General features: G+C 43.1%; 2 protein-coding genes across 2 annotated transcripts; both read left to right on the top strand.

Annotated features, from left to right (window-relative positions):
- The first annotated feature begins 391 nt into the window (after positions 1 to 391).
- On the top strand, positions 392 to 1,495 carry LOC130195633 (succinate receptor 1-like). Its single transcript, XM_056417294.1, has one exon. The coding sequence runs from the start codon at positions 392 to 394 to the stop codon at positions 1,385 to 1,387; it is 996 nt and encodes a 331-aa protein (XP_056273269.1). The 3' UTR covers positions 1,388 to 1,495.
- Positions 1,496 to 2,470: 975 nt separating this feature from the next.
- slc17a6a (solute carrier family 17 member 6a) lies at positions 2,471 to 11,141 on the top strand. The gene is made up of 12 exons (XM_056417279.1): positions 2,471 to 2,556; positions 3,938 to 4,193; positions 4,667 to 4,785; positions 5,669 to 5,783; positions 6,662 to 6,749; positions 6,977 to 7,063; positions 7,897 to 8,039; positions 8,123 to 8,272; positions 9,012 to 9,144; positions 9,230 to 9,340; positions 9,432 to 9,559; positions 10,812 to 11,141. Exons 1-12 carry the CDS (start codon positions 2,471 to 2,473, stop codon positions 11,139 to 11,141), a joined length of 1,746 nt encoding a protein of 581 aa, XP_056273254.1.
- The last annotated feature ends 7,569 nt before the right edge of the window (positions 11,142 to 18,710 follow it).

Genomic DNA, 18,710 nt, shown 5'->3' with positions numbered 1-18,710 from the left:
GTGTTTTACACCCAAATATGATGGCATGGTTGTTTCGCTTGGCACACCGTGAAGCCACTGGATTAAAGACATGGGCAACACTCGGGTTCAGGTAGGTTGGAAAGGTTCACTGTGATTTAAAACATGTAGTCAATCAGGTTAGGATGTATGAAAGAACAAATATAGATCGTTAACATAATTATGGAAAACTTCATAAACTCAGGGCATATATCCAGTTCATAACTTTAATGTGTTGTGCAATGAAACTAAAGTATTAACACTTAAATGCAGCTTTAGCTGAAGAATGAGAAGATAGTTATACATCATGCATTGTAAACCCGTCCAGCTGCCAGAAGAAGCCTTCTGCGACCTGGACACCCGTCACGCGTTACCGGTGGTCCAGCTCTACGTGATGCCGTCCTTCTTCATGGTGGTGCTGATCCTTGGGCTTCCCCTCAACCTGTTCTCTCTCTGGGTCTTCTTCCACCGCCTGCGGCGCTGGACCCGCAGCACGGTGTTCCTCTTCAACCTGACCCTGGCTGACACCTCGTGGCTGCTGGCCTTGCCGTTCCTCATCGACTACCACCTGGACCAGCTCTACTGGAAGCTGGGGCTGCCGGTGTGCATGGCGGTGAGGATGTTCTATCACAACTACTTCTACCTCAGCATCTTCTTCGTCACCTGCATCAGCGTGGACCGATACCTGGCCATCGTGCACCCGCTGCGCTCTCTGGTGCTGCTGGGCAGGAGGCAGACCTGCCTGCTGTGCGTGGCGGTCTGGGTGGCCACTCTGGTCCTCAGCCTACCGATTGTCAGGATGACTCAGATCCAGACTTGCCCCGGGAGCAACCGCACCGTGTGCTCCCTGTACATATTCCTACGTGAGACCAGGGAAAGCCTCCCCTATTCCCTCGTGTGCTCCATTGTCGGCTTCCTCTTCCCGCTGCTCTCCATCTGCTACTGCGGCCTGCGCAGCGTCCGCGAGCTGCGCCACCGCTCCTGCCGCCGCGACCCGCTCAACAAGCAGCGGCGGCTGCGGCGGGTGCTGAGCACCGCGCTGGTTTTCTTCGCCCTGTTTTACCTGCCCTACCACCTGAACCGCAACGCGGCCATCGTGATGCGGGCAGTCTATCCCTCCAACCCCGCCTCCTGGCGGAGCATAGACGTGACCTTCGCCCTGGAGATGTCCTTCTGCAGCCTCATCACCTGCGTCAACCCGCTGTTCAGCTGCTTCATTGGCCGCCAGTTCAGGGAGGAGTTTCACGTCACTTTCGCCGTCATGTTCTCCCAGTGTCCAGGCACGCAGGTGGCCTCAATGATATCCAAGAGGACCCGGATGACGGTGAGGAAAAGGCCGCTGGTGTCTACTGTCACACCTGTGTGCGCACTGCCTGCACATGGATCCTAATGAGCTGTAGAAATAACTCAGTAATGTTCTTTCAAATTATTTGTCCTGTATTTAATCACCGGCTTTCTTTGATTGGAGGAATGATAAATAAAGTGTTTGTAACAATGATTCACAGTCTCCTTTATCTCAATGAATCAGTTAACTACACAACACCGCCTCTCCGTGGTTGACTGCATACTGTACGGTCTGGTACCACGTGTGTGAATACTCATTATTGCATTCAGTGAAACACAATTACACTCGTCAGTTCATTCAATTGATTGAAAACAATTAGTTATATACATGGGTCCACGTATAGGTTGAACACTGTCCGTAAACGCAGCACGTCAAACTAAAACCGAGCAATAACCGGATGTATGAAGGGAGGGAGGGAGGGGGGGATCGATGCTTTGTGCCTGCTGCATCAAGTGATTTATGAGTGATCGGAACTGAAATGCTTTTTATTCAGTTAGTTATAAATGAAGGAGAGAGGTAATGCAAGTGGCAACTGTCGCTGTTGACAGATTTTGTATACGTAGTAATTGAATTAGCGGAGAGGAGCGTCGGAGGCGGAGGGGGAGGGGCGCTGCGCGGAGCTGCTGACAGGTAGACGAGCTGTGCGCTGTCCGCGGTGCTGAAACCTCCTCCGGCTGCCGCCTCACCGGAGATCTCCACCTCAGATTAGACCGGAGCTCCACTGACCGGCTGCACCGGCTGAAGATTTTCACTTTTACACATCGATTTCTCGAAAAATTCCAAAAGAAAAGTCCCCCCTCTCCTTTATCCTAAGAAACAACTTTCTATTTTTTTGGGTGTTTCTGTTTTCTAATCGCTTGGATCTTAAAATGGCACTGCATGGATTAATATTGCGCAAGGCGAAAGCGGAGTTATTTGACTGCTGTTTTGTGACTGTGAAACCAGCCCTTTCCGACTGAACGTGCTCCCTCTCTCCTCCATTGGCCGGCTCGTCTTTTCAGGACGTCGAGACGTGTTCTGCTTTAAAAGACAGGAGCGCGTTATTTGGATTAATATCTTCGCAATATGCTCATTAATGCAGCACTTCTATTTATTATAGTATTGTAGAATTTCATACAGCATTTTGATATGGAGCCTGCCGCGGAAAAAGCTGCCCCTACCACCAAGGAGGGAATCAAACAGATCGCAGGAAAGGCCCTCGGGAAGATTTACAAGTAAGAAAAGAAATCCACATTTCTGCACGTCTTTTGATTACAGAATGTTATCAATGTTATAAATAAACTGATATATATATATATCCAGATGTTAACATCACACATAATAAAAGCACACATAAATAATGCACTGGCTTTAAATGTGCTTATTACTGAATTACATTGAAATCTGTTCTTTATGAGATGGATCGCGGACAGGATGCTAAAAACAGAGTCGTGTGCCCCGAATATTTAAGGATCAGATATTTCCCTGGAGGATGATCCCCTCCACCAGCTGCTGTGGGTGTTTTTTTAATAATTAATGAAATAGAACGAGTCGTGACACAAGGTCGGAGGATATCTTTTACCTTATGTATCCATCTGTATTAATCCAAGATCGATGGACTTCATATCAATTGACTTACCTTTGTCTTTATACTGTCAGAGGACCAACATGAAATGTAATCCAAAGCAATCAGCTCTTCAAATTTAAAATCAGAGTAAGGGAGAAGGATGTATAAATCACATGTAACAAATTTAATTATGGCACACTTCCTAATGTAAATGCGAATAAAATTCTCTTTGATTGAATATTCAGTCCGAAAAAACGAATACTTGCATAAATCATCTGGAATAACGTAACGTTGATAAATGACACATATTTTAGATAATTATTTGTGCTCCTTCGATAGATGCAGTTGAACTTGATTCCAAGCTGCATCACAGAAACGTGACTCAAAGCTAAGCAAGAAAAAAACCCGTTGGTTTCATTTCAATGTAGCAGGCCTGATGTGGATGAGGCCTAGACCTTCAATGATATGTTTGGTTTTTAATTAACTTCACATGTCTTTCCCCAAATTGTAAGTGGAAGCCAAAGAAAGATGCCAGTCCCACATTTCTATGAACTAATAAATAAATTATAATTGCACAATTAATTCTTACCAACGATGGTGCTGATATTGCTGCAATGCGGTATGGATATAATTCGTTCCTCGCCTGTCAACGAGTCTTTCTTTTACGAAACCATAAACATTTCCTCCAGGGAACGAATATATAAAAAGCAGTTTGACTTTAAAATGGCTTGAGCCAAATTACAGGATGGAAATGAAGACATTGTCAAGGCCTGTCGTTGAAGGAGCACGAAGTACTTAAGATGCGAGCTCATTTCACATGTAGCATTTCAAACAGCGTGTGAGAGGTGAATAAATACAAGAAAAATACATTATAGTTGTTGCAGAAAAGCAACGAAATCACACATTTCCCACTGATAGCTCTCGCTCCTTTAAATGCAGCTAAAGGTGCCTGAATGTTTGAATGCATACACCCAAGTGTCGACATTAAATTGAATCTAAAAAACAAAAAAAATTTAAAAAACAGCATATAATCGGCTCGTGTTGTGCAGGAGGCTGGAAAAGCGGCAACAGACAGGTGAGGCGATCGAGCTCACGGAGGATGGGAGACCCAAGGCGGACCAGGAGCGGAAGAAGCCCCTGTGTGACTGCACTTGCTTCGGGCTTCCGCGCAGATACATCATCGCTATGCTGAGCGGGATGGGCTTCTGCATCTCCTTCGGCATCCGGTGTAACTTGGGTGTGGCCATCGTCAGCATGGTCAATAACAGCACGATCCACGAAAACGGCAAGATCATCATCACTGAGGTGGGTGGCGACTCCTCCTCGCACGAGCCCACGTGTTAAATAAGGGATGAGGGCCACAGCCAATAGACGGAGGTTTTAAGACACATAACTAGAGAACCGTAAGAGCTCATGCGTACTGTTACATGGTATGTATTGTGCTCGGCCTGTAGATATAGCAAGAAAGGAAGACGTGTAGGTGTCTTTATTTTTTATTTTGTTCTCTATTTTCCTGCTTTGAATAATTCATCTTCGATGCAGAGTTACGGAAGCATCAAATCAAATAGATCTGATATATATCTGACAATATTCTACACAATAACAGTATTTCAGATCTGATACCTTTCTGACAATATTTTACACAATGGCAGTATTTCACGATGAAAAGCATTTTGATTACACCATTAACCTTTTTTTCTTCTTTAAACGACGTAGCTACACCTCTCTTAAATGTCTGGGGGGAAAATAAATTAAAATGTTTCTTTTTTTTCTAAAAGAAAGCGGAATTCAATTGGAACCCAGAGACCGTGGGGATGATTCATGGCTCCTTCTTCTGGGGCTACATAGTGACTCAGATTCCAGGAGGGTATATCTCCTCAAGGCTGGCTGCAAACAGGTAACTGTAAATAAATAAACTATATGAATGGATAGCGTGGGTGGGACTAGGTATCCGTTGTGTGTCCCTATTTCGAATTTCTAAATATATAAACGTCGGTGTCATATTTGGATGTCGGTCTCACGGCTTGAAGAAAGGAGTCTGACTTTACAGCAGATATACTGGGGATTAGGCGGATGCCCAGGCGTGCCTCCTCATGTTAATGAGCTCCCATGGGACCACCGTGTCTAATCCTTTATGTTCAGAGGCATGGCAACCACATCAGCCAAAGCCCTGCAGTGTGAAATGTGGCTCCACGTAATGATTGTAGTATGATTTCAATGGCCATGCTGCCTCCATAATCACATTATTTCACTCCAAAAAAATGACGAGTCAGCTGCAATTAGACAAAATGATACAGAAAAAGAACAACTAATATGTACAAATTGTAGAATATAACAAACTATAACAATGGCACATTAGAAACCCATGTAAATATAGAAGTGATGATACTATAAAGCAGTGGAACCTTTTGTACATCCACATTGTGGTTGTTTGATTTCTCATGAGGGAAATGAAGCTAAATAAGATGCAAATAAGAGCTCCATCATGCCAAGTCAGCTGAGCCCACTGAGGCCTTCTGCTATAACACCTCCTGCTCTCGCTCTCCAGTGTGTGTATGTGTGTGTATGTATGTGTGTGTTTGTGTGCCATCCAATTAGGAATGATTTATCTTCCTCATCAGTGATAATTCTCCCAGTAAAGAATCCCACAGTTTAACATTGTTTTTATATTTTGTACTTACCTGTGTTTGTTTTATGCTTGAATCAAAATTGCTGCCATGAATAAGATGATATTGTTTTGACGATGTTCTGACAAATAACCCGACGTACTGTTTATCCAGAGTTTTCGGTGCTGCCATTGTGCTGACATCCATCTTGAACATGTTCATTCCCTCTGCCGCCCGAACCCACTATGGATTAGTCATCTTTGTGAGGATATTACAAGGGCTGGTGGAGGTAAGAATGCAGAGTTTGCACATCACATCCTTGACCTTTAAAAGATTCAAAAATGATGCCTCATTATCATGCTGAGAGCTAAACTCGACCCAAATGAAAATATCCTGACATTTTGTTGTTGACCACGATTTACAGAAATCCCCTTGTTCTCACAGATCCCCAGGCGTTCTATTATAATTAGAAAATGAAGCCCATTGTAAAGAGGTTCCATCCATTATACTGTACACAATAATCAGATGTGTCCACCAACATCATAAACCCCTGAATAGCAGAGCTTATGTGTGTTGGTTTCCTCCATGTTCACATAGAAACATGCATAACAAAAGACATGAAAACCACTTGATAACCACTTGATAACAGACGTTATTTCAGAGAGATGCTATTATTAGACTGAAGGTTATTCTCCTTTGTAATTTTGCTTGGCTGTTTTTTCAATAGCAACTCATGCCCATTGAGAGAGAGCGCCGCCGCCTGTGTTCAGCACCCATCGACTTATTACTGCAAATTAAACATTAGCATTTCAGGGTGTCTCCCACTGCAGGCCCTAGCAATTTGTGTCTATCAATAGTTGATTGTATGCCACTTAGTGTGTAATGAAGATTTAATAGGAGCAATTCAGTATGTTTTCCATGAGGTGGGTCAGCCTGAGTCTGCACTGCTCCACACCTAACCCATTAGTTTCTATTAGGAAAGGTCAGTTGCAATGCATGTCAGTTTGTTTGTTATTAATAACTAGAATTTGTCGTGTTTGTCTTTGGCAAATGAGAACAGACTAGGTCAATCAGGTAGAATCAGAATATGTAAATGATATTGATTGAAAGTGGAAAAATAGATGTAAAATTATCTGTGACTGTAACGTCATTTTTTTTACCGTGCAGGGAGTGACTTATCCAGCCTGCCACGGGATCTGGAGTAAATGGGCTCCGCCACTGGAAAGAAGTCGCCTGGCAACCATCTCCTTCTGTGGTACACAATCTACACGTTTCTGTAACTGATACATTCGGGTCAAATCGATGAAACAATCATATTACTTCATACACTGAGAAGCAGGTTTAGAATGACACAATATTGCTCCTGAATTGTTTGTAAATGTGTCCTGGACACTGCTGTCACAAGCCAATAGGACTACACTGCAGTCTGAATATGCATCCAGGATCAAATTATGCTTGCTCATAATATTTTGTCTCATTCAGGATCCTATGCCGGGGCAGTGATAGCCATGCCTCTGGCTGGCATCCTGGTCCAGTACACTGGATGGTCCTCTGTCTTCTATTTGTATGGTGAGTATCCCTGTCATGAGAGACTTTGAAGGTCAACTTTGAAATGTTGGGCTATTTTGCTTCCAGAACAACAAACTTTGTCTAATTGTATCTGTAGATTTATTCAAAAATCACCTAAATCTAGCTTTAATAGTGTCTCACCTGCATATTTAAATGCTCAGAAAAAACTAAAACAAATAATTATCTTTATCTAAGGAAATAACTGCGTAGTTTTTCACCCAATTCAACTGCAAAATGTAGGTAATTTACAATGCATATCTTTAAAGAGTCTTTTTTGGAAATCTTCACTTCAGTAGCACTTACATACATCTAACTTTATACTTTTCATCCATAGCCTGATTAATAGAACATTTAATTCCTGGCAAAAGCGTTTTAGTTCTGACATCATCCTCATCTGTTGGGACAAATTACACCTGTCATTCTCATTGGCTAATGCAGAATTGTGATCCGATAAATTCTCAAGAAACCTCTGTCCGCCTTCACCCTGAGCCGAGGTCTCATCAGCCAGAATACAATGACATCTGCTGTGTGGATGTTCAGAGACTTTAATAACTTAATGGAAACCACGTCACTTTCAAAAGAAGACACTACACAAAGAAACACAACGTTAATTGTTTCTTATTGCTGCAATATCTTATTCAATAGAAACATTCTAGATATGTTGAGCATCATTTTATACACATTTCCCCAAAATTCACTCTGGCATATTTGATGTCTTTGAAAAAGTAGATGTCTCCACTAAAATAAAAAATAAAAGTTCCTGTGGGTCTGAGCAATATTTGGCTGCACAGAGTTTGTAATGACGGACGTGTTTGGTTCTTGACGATGTTCAGGATGCTTCGGGATATTTTGGTACTTGTTCTGGGTCCTGGTCTCCTACGAGAGCCCGGCGGAGCACCCGACCATCACTGACGAGGAGCGCCGTTACATTGAGGAGAGCATCGGGGAAAGTGCCCAGCTAATGGGCGCAATGGAAGTGAGTTCTCATTCTGTATTCATTGATTCGTAACACCTCGGCGAGTGCTGTACGTCCGGCTGATTCTCTGCCTGTCTGAACAGAAATATAAGACTCCCTGGAGGAAATTCTTCACCTCCATGCCCGTCTATGCAATCATCGTGGCCAACTTCTGCAGGAGCTGGACCTTTTATCTGCTCCTCATCAGCCAGCCTGCATACTTTGAGGAGGTGTTTGGCTTTGAGATCAGCAAGGTAAATACCCCCCTCCCCCCCATAAATGTAGTTCGGTAACCTCCGAGCATGCACCAGTGCAGTCATGTCTATATACCCTTAGACTTGTTTTCTGACACTGCGTTCCAAATTGCATTTCTTTTGCTACATACTGCTGCTACCCTTACAAAGAGAATACAGCTCCATGTATACGCACTTAACTGGGACACCCGACTTCCCCATTCAACACAGAACCTTGAACTTTGACCCTCTTGCTCATATATTTGCCGTGCAGAGGATTGTGGGTCATAATAGCCAAAAAGACGTGCTTGCTTGGATGTAGTAGAACATCGTTGCATTGTTGGCACACTGCATTTGACAGACTTTGTATTGGGACATTGTCAATCTTTTTCTGGAAAACTAATCAGGATGGGTTTTGGAGCTGCAGCGTGTTTTGTGTTTTGTTGTGTTTTGGTACTTTTCTGATCATCCTGTCCATGAGTGAAAGTGTCAGACAAAGATTCCAGGTAATATTTCATAACCCGTACCTTCCCTGGTTCGTGTGAAGCATGAATCAAGCTGCTTTGGCAGATGTAATTCAGCTTTAGGGTTCGCTGCTGCGATTGATGCCGTGAATTATTGCTCAGATGTGACACTGCCGTCAGAGGAGGAAACAGACACTAAGATTGGTTCTGAGATAACAAGAATAATCACTTTTGTTTTGACAGTTTATTTGTGGTTGTCACAACTGCTTCAGAAAAATTGTTTGATGGTTTCTCAGGTTGGAATCGTGTCAGCGCTGCCTCACTTGGTCATGACCATCATCGTGCCCTTGGGAGGCCAGTTAGCGGACTACCTGCGGATGCACAACATTATGTCCACCACCAATGTCCGGAAAATCATGAACTGTGGAGGTGAGGCTTCGATAATCAGCTCTCTGTCTGTTGCCATAATACTATATACATATTCCTCATCAGGTAACTTTCTTGTTGTTTTTAGGGTTTGGTATGGAGGCCACTTTCTTGTTAGTGGTTGGTTATTCTCACAGTAAGGGGGTGGCCATCTCGTTCTTAGTTCTGGCGGTGGGTTTTAGTGGATTTGCAATATCAGGTGAGTCTCAGAGCAATGGATGCTCGATCAAATTCCTTTGTGCTCCTCAAAAGAGCACCACACTCAGAATATTCACTCTTTATTGCTGCAGGTTTCAATGTCAACCATCTAGACATCGCTCCTCGCTACGCCAGCATCCTCATGGGTATATCCAACGGGGTGGGTACCCTGTCAGGGATGGTGTGCCCTCTAATCGTGGGAGCCATGACAAAGAACAAGGTGAGTCATTTCTATTCATACAGCGATCTGGATGTTGGTGCAGATGGAACTTTTAAAGCGCGATGAAAAAGTGGTTTCAAGTCTCGTATTTTTTCTATATTCAAAACTAAATGTGCAACAATGGAATCCAACAATGTTGAAGTCATGAAGCCAACCCGGTCTTATACTCCCAAGTCGTCAAATACCGACAGATGGTCAGTGTTCCTCAGCATCTAATACCGACGTGTGGAGGCACCCATTAGCGTCTGTATGCGACACCCTGGGTTCAGCTAACTACAATGTGTCACATGTCTCGTAGCGACGTGAGGAGTTAGTGAGTCAAGTTAATGTCAACCACTCTCTTTTCCTGAACCTAACTATGGTTGTATTGCCTAAACCTAACTTTCTGTGAAGACACAAGTTCATTTTGAAAAGACACCATGCACGTAACGAGTAGAAACTGACTACGTTCAAAGCTCACGCGAGATGTGATGGAGAGCACCATATTTTTAGGTGTAAAGCCACTGACCAAGCGTCCATATTTGACAGGTTGGGAGTCAGAATTTGTTGATGACAATTAGAGCCTCTTCAGCGTTCGTGCAGTGACGTATTATCTGAGAGAGACAGAATGTGTGGACGGGGTTGAGTAACAAGAGGGATTTCAATCAAATCAAACACATTTTATTGGATCAATCAAAAGTAGCATCGCAAATACAATGCGATATAGCGCTACATATATTTGTTAACTTATAAAATACATATATTTATCAGATTGTAAAGCACTCCGAGACAAATTTGTAATTTGTGAAATTGGGCTATACAAATAAACTGAATTGAATTGAATTGAATGTAACAAGTGACAAATAAACAATTAAGACAGGGACACAATATTATAAATTGGTAAATCTATTTTTCATTTGATGTAACAGTCAAAAGCTTGCCTTCATCAGGACTGGGTGTGGTATATGTATATTTTACATTTGATATTTGATATTGACAGACAACCACACAACTGTCATTTGACCGATTCAGACGTTGGCAAATCCTGATCGTTAGATCACGACATCACCTTTGTCCAACTACTAACTTCAAACCAGTGGGAAGAGCACAGGCCCAAATACAGGAATCTCTCATGTGAAACCAAAGCTGTGGGGATTGTGGCAGGACATGTAGGAGCACACTGCTCAGGGCAAGAGGTCAGTGGAGAAAACACACCATCAGGGCCTTATTAAAGAAGTGACTGAGCCTGGCTGCAACTGTTTTCTGTCTCTAGACGCGGGACGAGTGGCAGTACGTCTTCCTCATTGCTTCCATGGTGCATTATGGGGGAGTGGTGTTTTATGGCATCTTTGCATCTGGGGAGAAACAGCCATGGGCCGACCCTGAAGAAACCAGCGAAGAGAAGTGTGGCTTCATCGATGAAGATGAGCTGGCCGAAGAGACGGGAGACACCGCGCAGAGCTACGGCGCCACGGCCGGTCCGGCTAAAAGCTACGGGGCCACGGCACAGCTCAACGGAGGTTGGGTCCAGGACTGGGATAAGACGGAAGAGTATGTGCAGGAACCGGCCGGGAAGATGTACGCCGAGCGCGGCTACTCTTAAAGCCAGACTCGTCTGTTTACAGGAGCAGACTCTCCGTCACGAATTGCACAACATTAACTTAGATATTTAAATCCATTCTGTGTATTCAAGTAGTTTCAAAAGGCCAATGTAAAGAAATAGTTTATTGCAATGCAGAACAATCCTCATTAGATTCTCAGACGTCTCTCATCACATCGACCTACAGTAGGGCTTGACTATAAAGAGAGCAAATAAAACTGCAGGCCTATGTTGTACTTCTTAGGCACTCAAACCTCATCGATCTACTTGAACAACACAAACCAGATGACACTGCAGTTGACCATCTTATGGGGTCTTTCTCTGAAATGCCACTCTGATTGCACTGAAACTATAAGTATTCTAAAAGAAGATTTTATTCTGTTTCTCAAATGTGTTTTATGTAATGTATATACCTGTATACTGTTTCTGTGAGACTATTGTGGATTTTGGGTCGTTGATCTGTGTTAACATTAATATAAAAGGCCATATTTTTCATGGACAGTACCTTTTCAGGGAGATGTCTGCTTGCAAAAAAAAAGGGCTCCTCCTCGAGCGAGGCCTATACTACACTATAAGACAAAAATAGCGTGAGTGAAGTTGAACCGTAGAGTTTTAGTGTGTTCGTTGCATGAATTTGCTCAGATCAATGTTTCTGATGCAGCCGCCTCCCCGTCATCGATAGTCCTCATTCGGCTCACTGCTTTGTTCTTAGATAAGCGTCTTCTGCCATGATAAATAATAAGATGAACTTTCATTATCAGGTGCTGGTTGTGATGTGAGACAAATCCCAAAAAAGTTTTGAAGGCGATTGCTCAGAAGACATTGTTTATTGATGTTTGGTGTGCACTGCAATAAATTCTGTGTCCCAGCCGCCACCCATCACATTCTGTAGTGTAGTGTAACACTGGCTTGCTGTATCGAACTGTAATTGTTTTGGAGTCATGTGATGATCAACATTAAGGTCTGTGTATTAACAAATTACTAGTGTCTGGAGAATCCAGCTTTAGTGCTCATGATGCAGGATGTGTTGCATTTGACAGCGAGGAATGCAGTAATGTGTGTGAACAACAGGTTGTTGTGCTCTTGGTGTTTCTTGGTTGTTCTCAGTCACCAAAAGTACTTTGTTGACACTTTGATATTGTCACGTTTGAGTGGACCTTTTCAGTTAATATATCGCTCTTCCACCAGAATTTATTTGCTATTTGAACACTTTCTTTATTGGCTCTATGAAATTTGCAAGGATGTTAAAAAATATATGGATATTTACGAGTGTTTAAGATGACCAAACGATGCTATAAAGGCTTTGTGCCTGAAGTTTATGTAAACAGATAAATGTGATTTTATGGCTTCTAATATTGTGTTTAATGAAGAGGTATGTTGATGTCAAAAGTGTTACAAAATACTATCATTTTATAAAAAAAACTAAACAACCAAAGGTCATCTTTTTGTCGTTCGTCCTCTTTTCCTCGTGTGTGTTGAGGTGATGTACTTTAGCACAGCCAGCTGTTTATCTGAAGGTTAGCAGTCTTCAGAGACTGGAGCCAGACTACCTTACCAGTTAACCACCTTGTCCAATCAGTGTCGCGCATCACCAATTCTCTCCACGTTTCTCATTAGTAAATCAATGCCTGTGGTCTCCGGAGTCCGAGGGTGGATATTGGACCCTGTAGCTTGGTCATTGGTAACAGGAAAGCAGCAATTCTACACTACTACTAGAGTATACGTCCCTATAAACCTGGGTTATTGTCTGCCTTCCCTCAGAGTCTTGTCTTTAATATGCAGTGTGGATGAAGATGTGTCATGTAGGAGCAAAGAAGTGTGATGAAGCCATTAAACCTCTCAGCAGCATCTAACATTATCTTAGGAAAATAAAGATCTTAGGCATGACTAAAAAAGAAACCACCTTGTGAGAATAACTATCGTGTTTCCCCGAGTGTTTCCTCCTCAACACGACTGAGGTCAACAGTGTTACATTCAAGATATTCAACTATTGACCCCGCTCCTGCATTAGTTCGTGACAAATCAATACTGTTTGAATTTTAAAACAAAACCGCTTCTCATGAAAGTTGTAATTCAGAATTAATGTTGGGTGACCACCACGATGCAGAAATACTGACTTTACAAGGTGAACCCTGAAAGCAACACGAGTTCCTTCTGTGGTGATGCCATCCAATGAACATCAATGTCAGGTTCTTGTAAATAACAACAACAAAAAGCACTCTTTAATGAGGCAAAACAGTTTACAAAAAAACAAGGTCCAAAAGGGGCAGGCAGAGAATCCAGGTTCGGGGCAGGCAGGGTCAACAGGCAGAACCAGGAACACGGACAGGACGACGGGAAAAGGACACGGAACTAGAGACGACAAACCGACAGCAGACAAGGGAAAGACTGACACAATATATAGGGGGGGAACAGGTGTACGACATCAGACAGTAACGAGACAAGAGTGGCTGAGGGCAGGTGCAGGGAATTAAACAATTAAGATAGAGAAGACACAGAGGAGACATAGGAGACACGGAAAACAGGAGAAACAGAACAGGGTGTTACAATCAGTATAGGAGCATTCACTCTTTGACATATAAGAATGCATCTGTTTAGTTTTTAATGATTACATGGAGGAAAAAAATATTCATTTGATTCAAGACATTTTTAATGAAAGAAAGATTTGAGAAAAAAGAAGAAAATGGAAATTTCTACCTGTTAATCTTAACTGATGAACGTCAACCAGGCAAACAACTAAACGAAGCTCACATTCAGGGAGTGGTGAGAGAACGTGAAGTCTTGTGACTCACACATCTGAAATCAGAGGTGTACACAGTGAGCAAGAAAAGGGGATGTTACCTTCTGTGGCGCCTCAGCGCCGCTCTGCAGTGGTCAATAATTCAGGAAGAAATGGTGTCCATCCATCTCCGTGCATCAGAGCATCTCTGTACAGTGGGAAGGGCTCGATGGTGCGTATGCTTCTGGATAACGTGATTATGACTCTGCCTTTCAGCGTCAGGTGGGATTGAATCACGTGGAGCAGTTCATCATTAGTGTTTCTGACCAGCTTCTTGACGGTCCTCATGACTCATGATGTCAATGTGACCAACAGGTAGCCATTAAATGTGTTGCTCCTGAGGCCGGGGTGAAGCAGGAGAGTCTCTTGTCAGTAAAGCCTTTGCAGCTCCGCTCTCCCCTCTATAAGAAATGATAGACAGGCATGACGTCTCTGAAGGTGAGCGTTAACATGTTGACCATCGGCTTTATGCACTTGATGGACACTCTGAGTTAATTTAATGTGCAGCAGCAGCAGCAGCAGCACTGAGTCTCCGGCAGCCGTGCTCCGTGTTGACTGATGCTTCGATCACAGGAAGCAGCTCCATGTCTGAAACCCTTCCAGAAGCAGCGGCGGCAGCAATTACAGTAAATCTCAGTTTCTCCTGCGATTATCTGCCTGGCTGAGGAGGGAAACCATTAACGCTCACCACCGCCTGCTTCTCGCTGCGCATGTTAATTTGACAGAAAACACAATTGTGTCAGCAGCCACGTGGAACATGTTTTCTCATGCCTAACCAGCCGGAGTGGTCATGGCTGTCGCTCCGGTGACGTGCCTGTTGGGGCGCGTGGTAATTGGACAACATTTGGGCAGCATTTCATTCATAGGTGGGAATTCGCTCAGCATTTCACCTTCCGCTAACCTACACCCACTATGTTGTTTTCCGCAGCGTCTCAAAAACGGTTTGAGTTTTTGAGACGCTGTTGGCCTGGTGGTGTAATCTTAGGCGCATGAAGGGTGATTGAGTAGTTGTGAGTCTGTGGGGCAGGTGCAGTGTGGCTCCTGGGGGACTGTAATGGGATGAGGCCCCGCCAGAATGAGTGTTTGATGACGGGGTTGCACTCCTCCCCTGGGACTCAGCCAGCATGCAATTATCCTCCCCATCTCTCTTCTCTAGTCTGCAGTCCAAATTGTCCACAGCGATCTCTCCAATCTGCAGCCTGAATATCCTTTAACTCACAATCAAAACATTTGAATCCCCGCATATGTAAGAAGAAGTAATTACAACCCAAAATTTCAAAGCAGTATAGTAATTACTGTTTTATGGCACCCGGGCGTGACATTGCACTGCCGCGGGGCAATTGAATTTATAAACGCCTCCTTCTCCTCCCATTGCTAATTGCTTTATTAATGGTGAGCTCGGCACCCCGAATCATTCTGAACTACCAGTCATGTCATATGTCTCTGCTCTCCACCCATGTGCAAATAAAACCAATATACAGCATGAATAGGGATTTAAATATTGATGTTTAGAAATAAGATTACTGAATCTCCCAATTATTATTACTGCCTTGTGTATATATTTTGTATATATTTAGTTTCCTCTGTATATTTAGTATTCTAGTATTAGTATTTTTTATTTTTTGATTAATGCTCTAATGTGCTCCTGCTGCTGTGATCCTGACTGTGGGACTCATAAAGGAATATCTAATCTTATCTAATTATGATTTTTTTTAAATCTCTTGTTTTTGTAAAGATCTTCTGCTTAAGATAAAAAGAAAAAGAAACACTTTTTGTGATATGCAAATGGCGTCCCCCTGTAAAAGATCTCCATCTTGTTTAGCTCCTCCTAAAGCAACACGAGCTGTGCTATGAGGATTTAGTACCAAACTACTCACACAGGACTGAGGCGGGGCAGCAGGGATGCCATTGAAGTGATACATTTTCAGACCCGCCATATGAGGAGTGAGAATTGCATCTTCCACAATCAAAAGAAGAGGAGGGGCGTTGCGACATCCAATTGTTTTTCTTCCACAAAACTGGTTGTGTTCCTCCAGTTGCATGTGAGGTCATCTATCACTGGTCCTTCCACTTCCCCTCCCCCATATCACATTACGTCGACAGCTTCATACCCTCCTCTCTCCAGCGTGCTCTTATCGAGCTCGTATCACACTCAGACAAAGGATGAGAGGCTGATAAGATTGTACACGATGTTCTCGTTGCTTTGCTTTGAAATCTGGATGGAATGACGATGATGAATTTGCTGACGAGGGAAGATATTTCACAACTTGAATTGTGTTTTAAACTTTTAATCTCATACTATGACAAACGAGTTATTCTATAACCATAAAACAGCTAGCTTTCTTTTAGCATCTATATCATAATCATTGCAGCACTACTCTCTTTTGTTGTGGCTTTTTTCCTTCATCATCCCAGTCCCCTCCCTTTTCCGTAATAACAAAAATACAGTCACGTTTCTGCAACCACGGCACCTCACTGGTGTGTCTGACGGTTTTTATAGGATGTCCTGGAAAGGGCAACGTGACCTTCTTTCATTCTGTTCGCCCCAAGCGACACCAACATCTCATAATGACTCTGCAGAAGCGTTACACTCCCATCCACCTTTTCCTCACAGCGGAAAAACCCAAATGAAAGCGACAAGCCCTCTTCTTCCTCGGCGCACGCCTCATGATGAAGGCCGCTGATCAGCATCCTCTGGGTGGGACACAGGTGTGAGGAGGGGCCCTCCCGCCTCTCTGTCGATCTGTCACCGAGGCCAGACAAGGGCCAGGCTGGAGCGGCTTAGGCGCGTGCCGAGGGAGGGCTCTACACACCCCCCCCCCCCAGAGGGCTCCCTATTCACTCTCCACACCACCAGATGGGGGCTGGCTCGGAGTTTTAATGAACGCTATCCTTCATGACCCTCATGGAACACAATGGACAGAATCAAAAACGAGCCACGGATAAGACGCGAGAGCAGGACATGCGTTTCATTTTCTGATTTCACATCCTGACTTTGGACAAGTGTTTTAAAATAAAATAAAAGACAGAATGCTACATACTGTATTCCCACAAATACGACATTATTTTTGTATTCAAAGCTTAGTGGCTACTTGAACAGATTGAAGAGGCGTCTCAAAGCAAACCTCACACATTTAAAGTGGGCCGGTGCAGATATTATGAGGCTGTGTCGACCTCCTGCTGTGAAGTGATGCAATCAGACAACCTGTAATTTCACCTGGCAGGTTAAGAGCAGAGGGCAATTTGATCCCATTTATGAGATTAAAAAACAGCTTGGTAAATAGCTGCTTTATATTAGAAGGGTTTTAATCCTGTGAATGTGAAAATAGTCATTTAAAATATTGCAGCTCCGTCAGAGATACGTACATATTCTTTGACATAAAGAGGTAATAATGGGCTTTCCTTGTTATTATCAGTTGTCTGACATGGACTTCAGTTTGCCTACAATCAGGAAATCATGTTCTCATATTATAGAGACACAGGAATTATTTATAGGCTTCACATTTGGAGTGCGACTTCACGGCTGAATCATCGGCACGGTGCTAAGACACTCCGCCAGATATGTGTGAGGCTGTGAAGAAGAGTGAGAAATCAAATCTAAAAATGAAGAAAAAAAAGAACTGTCAGTATTTAATTCTTAAAGTCTAAACAATAAAGTGGGATTTGTTAACATGTAGAGGATGGAAAATCTGAATAAAGTCCAGAATGTGTCCTTTATAATTATTTCCTTTGAATACCCAACTGGCTAAAACATGCTGAAAATCTAGATTAATTTGATTTATATTTATAACCCAGGAGCAGGTGAGATTCATGACATCTTTGTTGGTTTCCATCCAGATGCATATGTTCTTCATTGGATAGAAATAAATTGGTTGTGTACATGCGTCCCCCGACTCGGTGACCCTTGTCTGCCTCGACGTGAATTGCTTTTGTGGCGTGTTAAACGAGCCGTGCTGGTGTTGGTGTTCCCCCCTCTGATCCGCTGTCTGCCACACGTATGTCACACACCGGCTATTGTGGCGGGTTTGATTGAAGACGCCCGATCTGACTAACTGATCCCTCGCCGCAGAGGTGCTCTGACACATGGGCGAGGTCGGAGATGTGTGAATTGGCAGTCGAGTCACGTCACTGGCACGGAGCCAATCAAAATGTTGAGGTTCGGAGGCAGTGCAGCGTCGTTGTGAGGAGACGGTATTGACAGATGGCGTGTGAGAAAGTGAAAATGATTGTAGGTGTGTACAGTAAGAAAAGGGTAAATTAGATGAGACAATGCCTTTCCTTTGTTTTGGCAATTTCTTTATGGCATCCTTTTCCTTAAATGCCAGTTTCTATATATAATTTGGTAGCGAGGTGAGATTTATGGGGACAAATGAAGCCTTGAATCTCCAGGATTGACATGTACTTTCAATATAATTCAGTCAGATCACGTGCTGCTACTATCTGTCCGAACCTTGTCGGACGTGTGTTTTTAATACATATCCAAATGTATTGAGAAAAACAATGAATCCCATAATTACAAGGTGCATGATAAAATATTACAAATATCATTATACTGTGAAGGCTTCAAAATCAAAGGAAGTGAGCATTTATAGAACGCCGTCGGCGATTACGTTTGTGTCAGGATCAAACATCAAGAATTTTAATGGAAAATAAATATCTGTGGATGACTGGACAACATTTAGGATTTGTCTTTGTATTTTGCACTGAAAAGATCTTTTCGATACTAATGCTTTCATGATACCCTTCACTGCTACTTTTGTTTACATGGAGAAAAAAACAACAAATGCAATAAA

Source organism: Pseudoliparis swirei, chromosome 6 (genome assembly GCF_029220125.1).
Source record: "Pseudoliparis swirei isolate HS2019 ecotype Mariana Trench chromosome 6, NWPU_hadal_v1, whole genome shotgun sequence".
NCBI lineage: Eukaryota > Metazoa > Chordata > Actinopteri > Perciformes > Liparidae > Pseudoliparis > Pseudoliparis swirei.
This window is presented reverse-complemented; position numbering and strand designations above follow the sequence as displayed.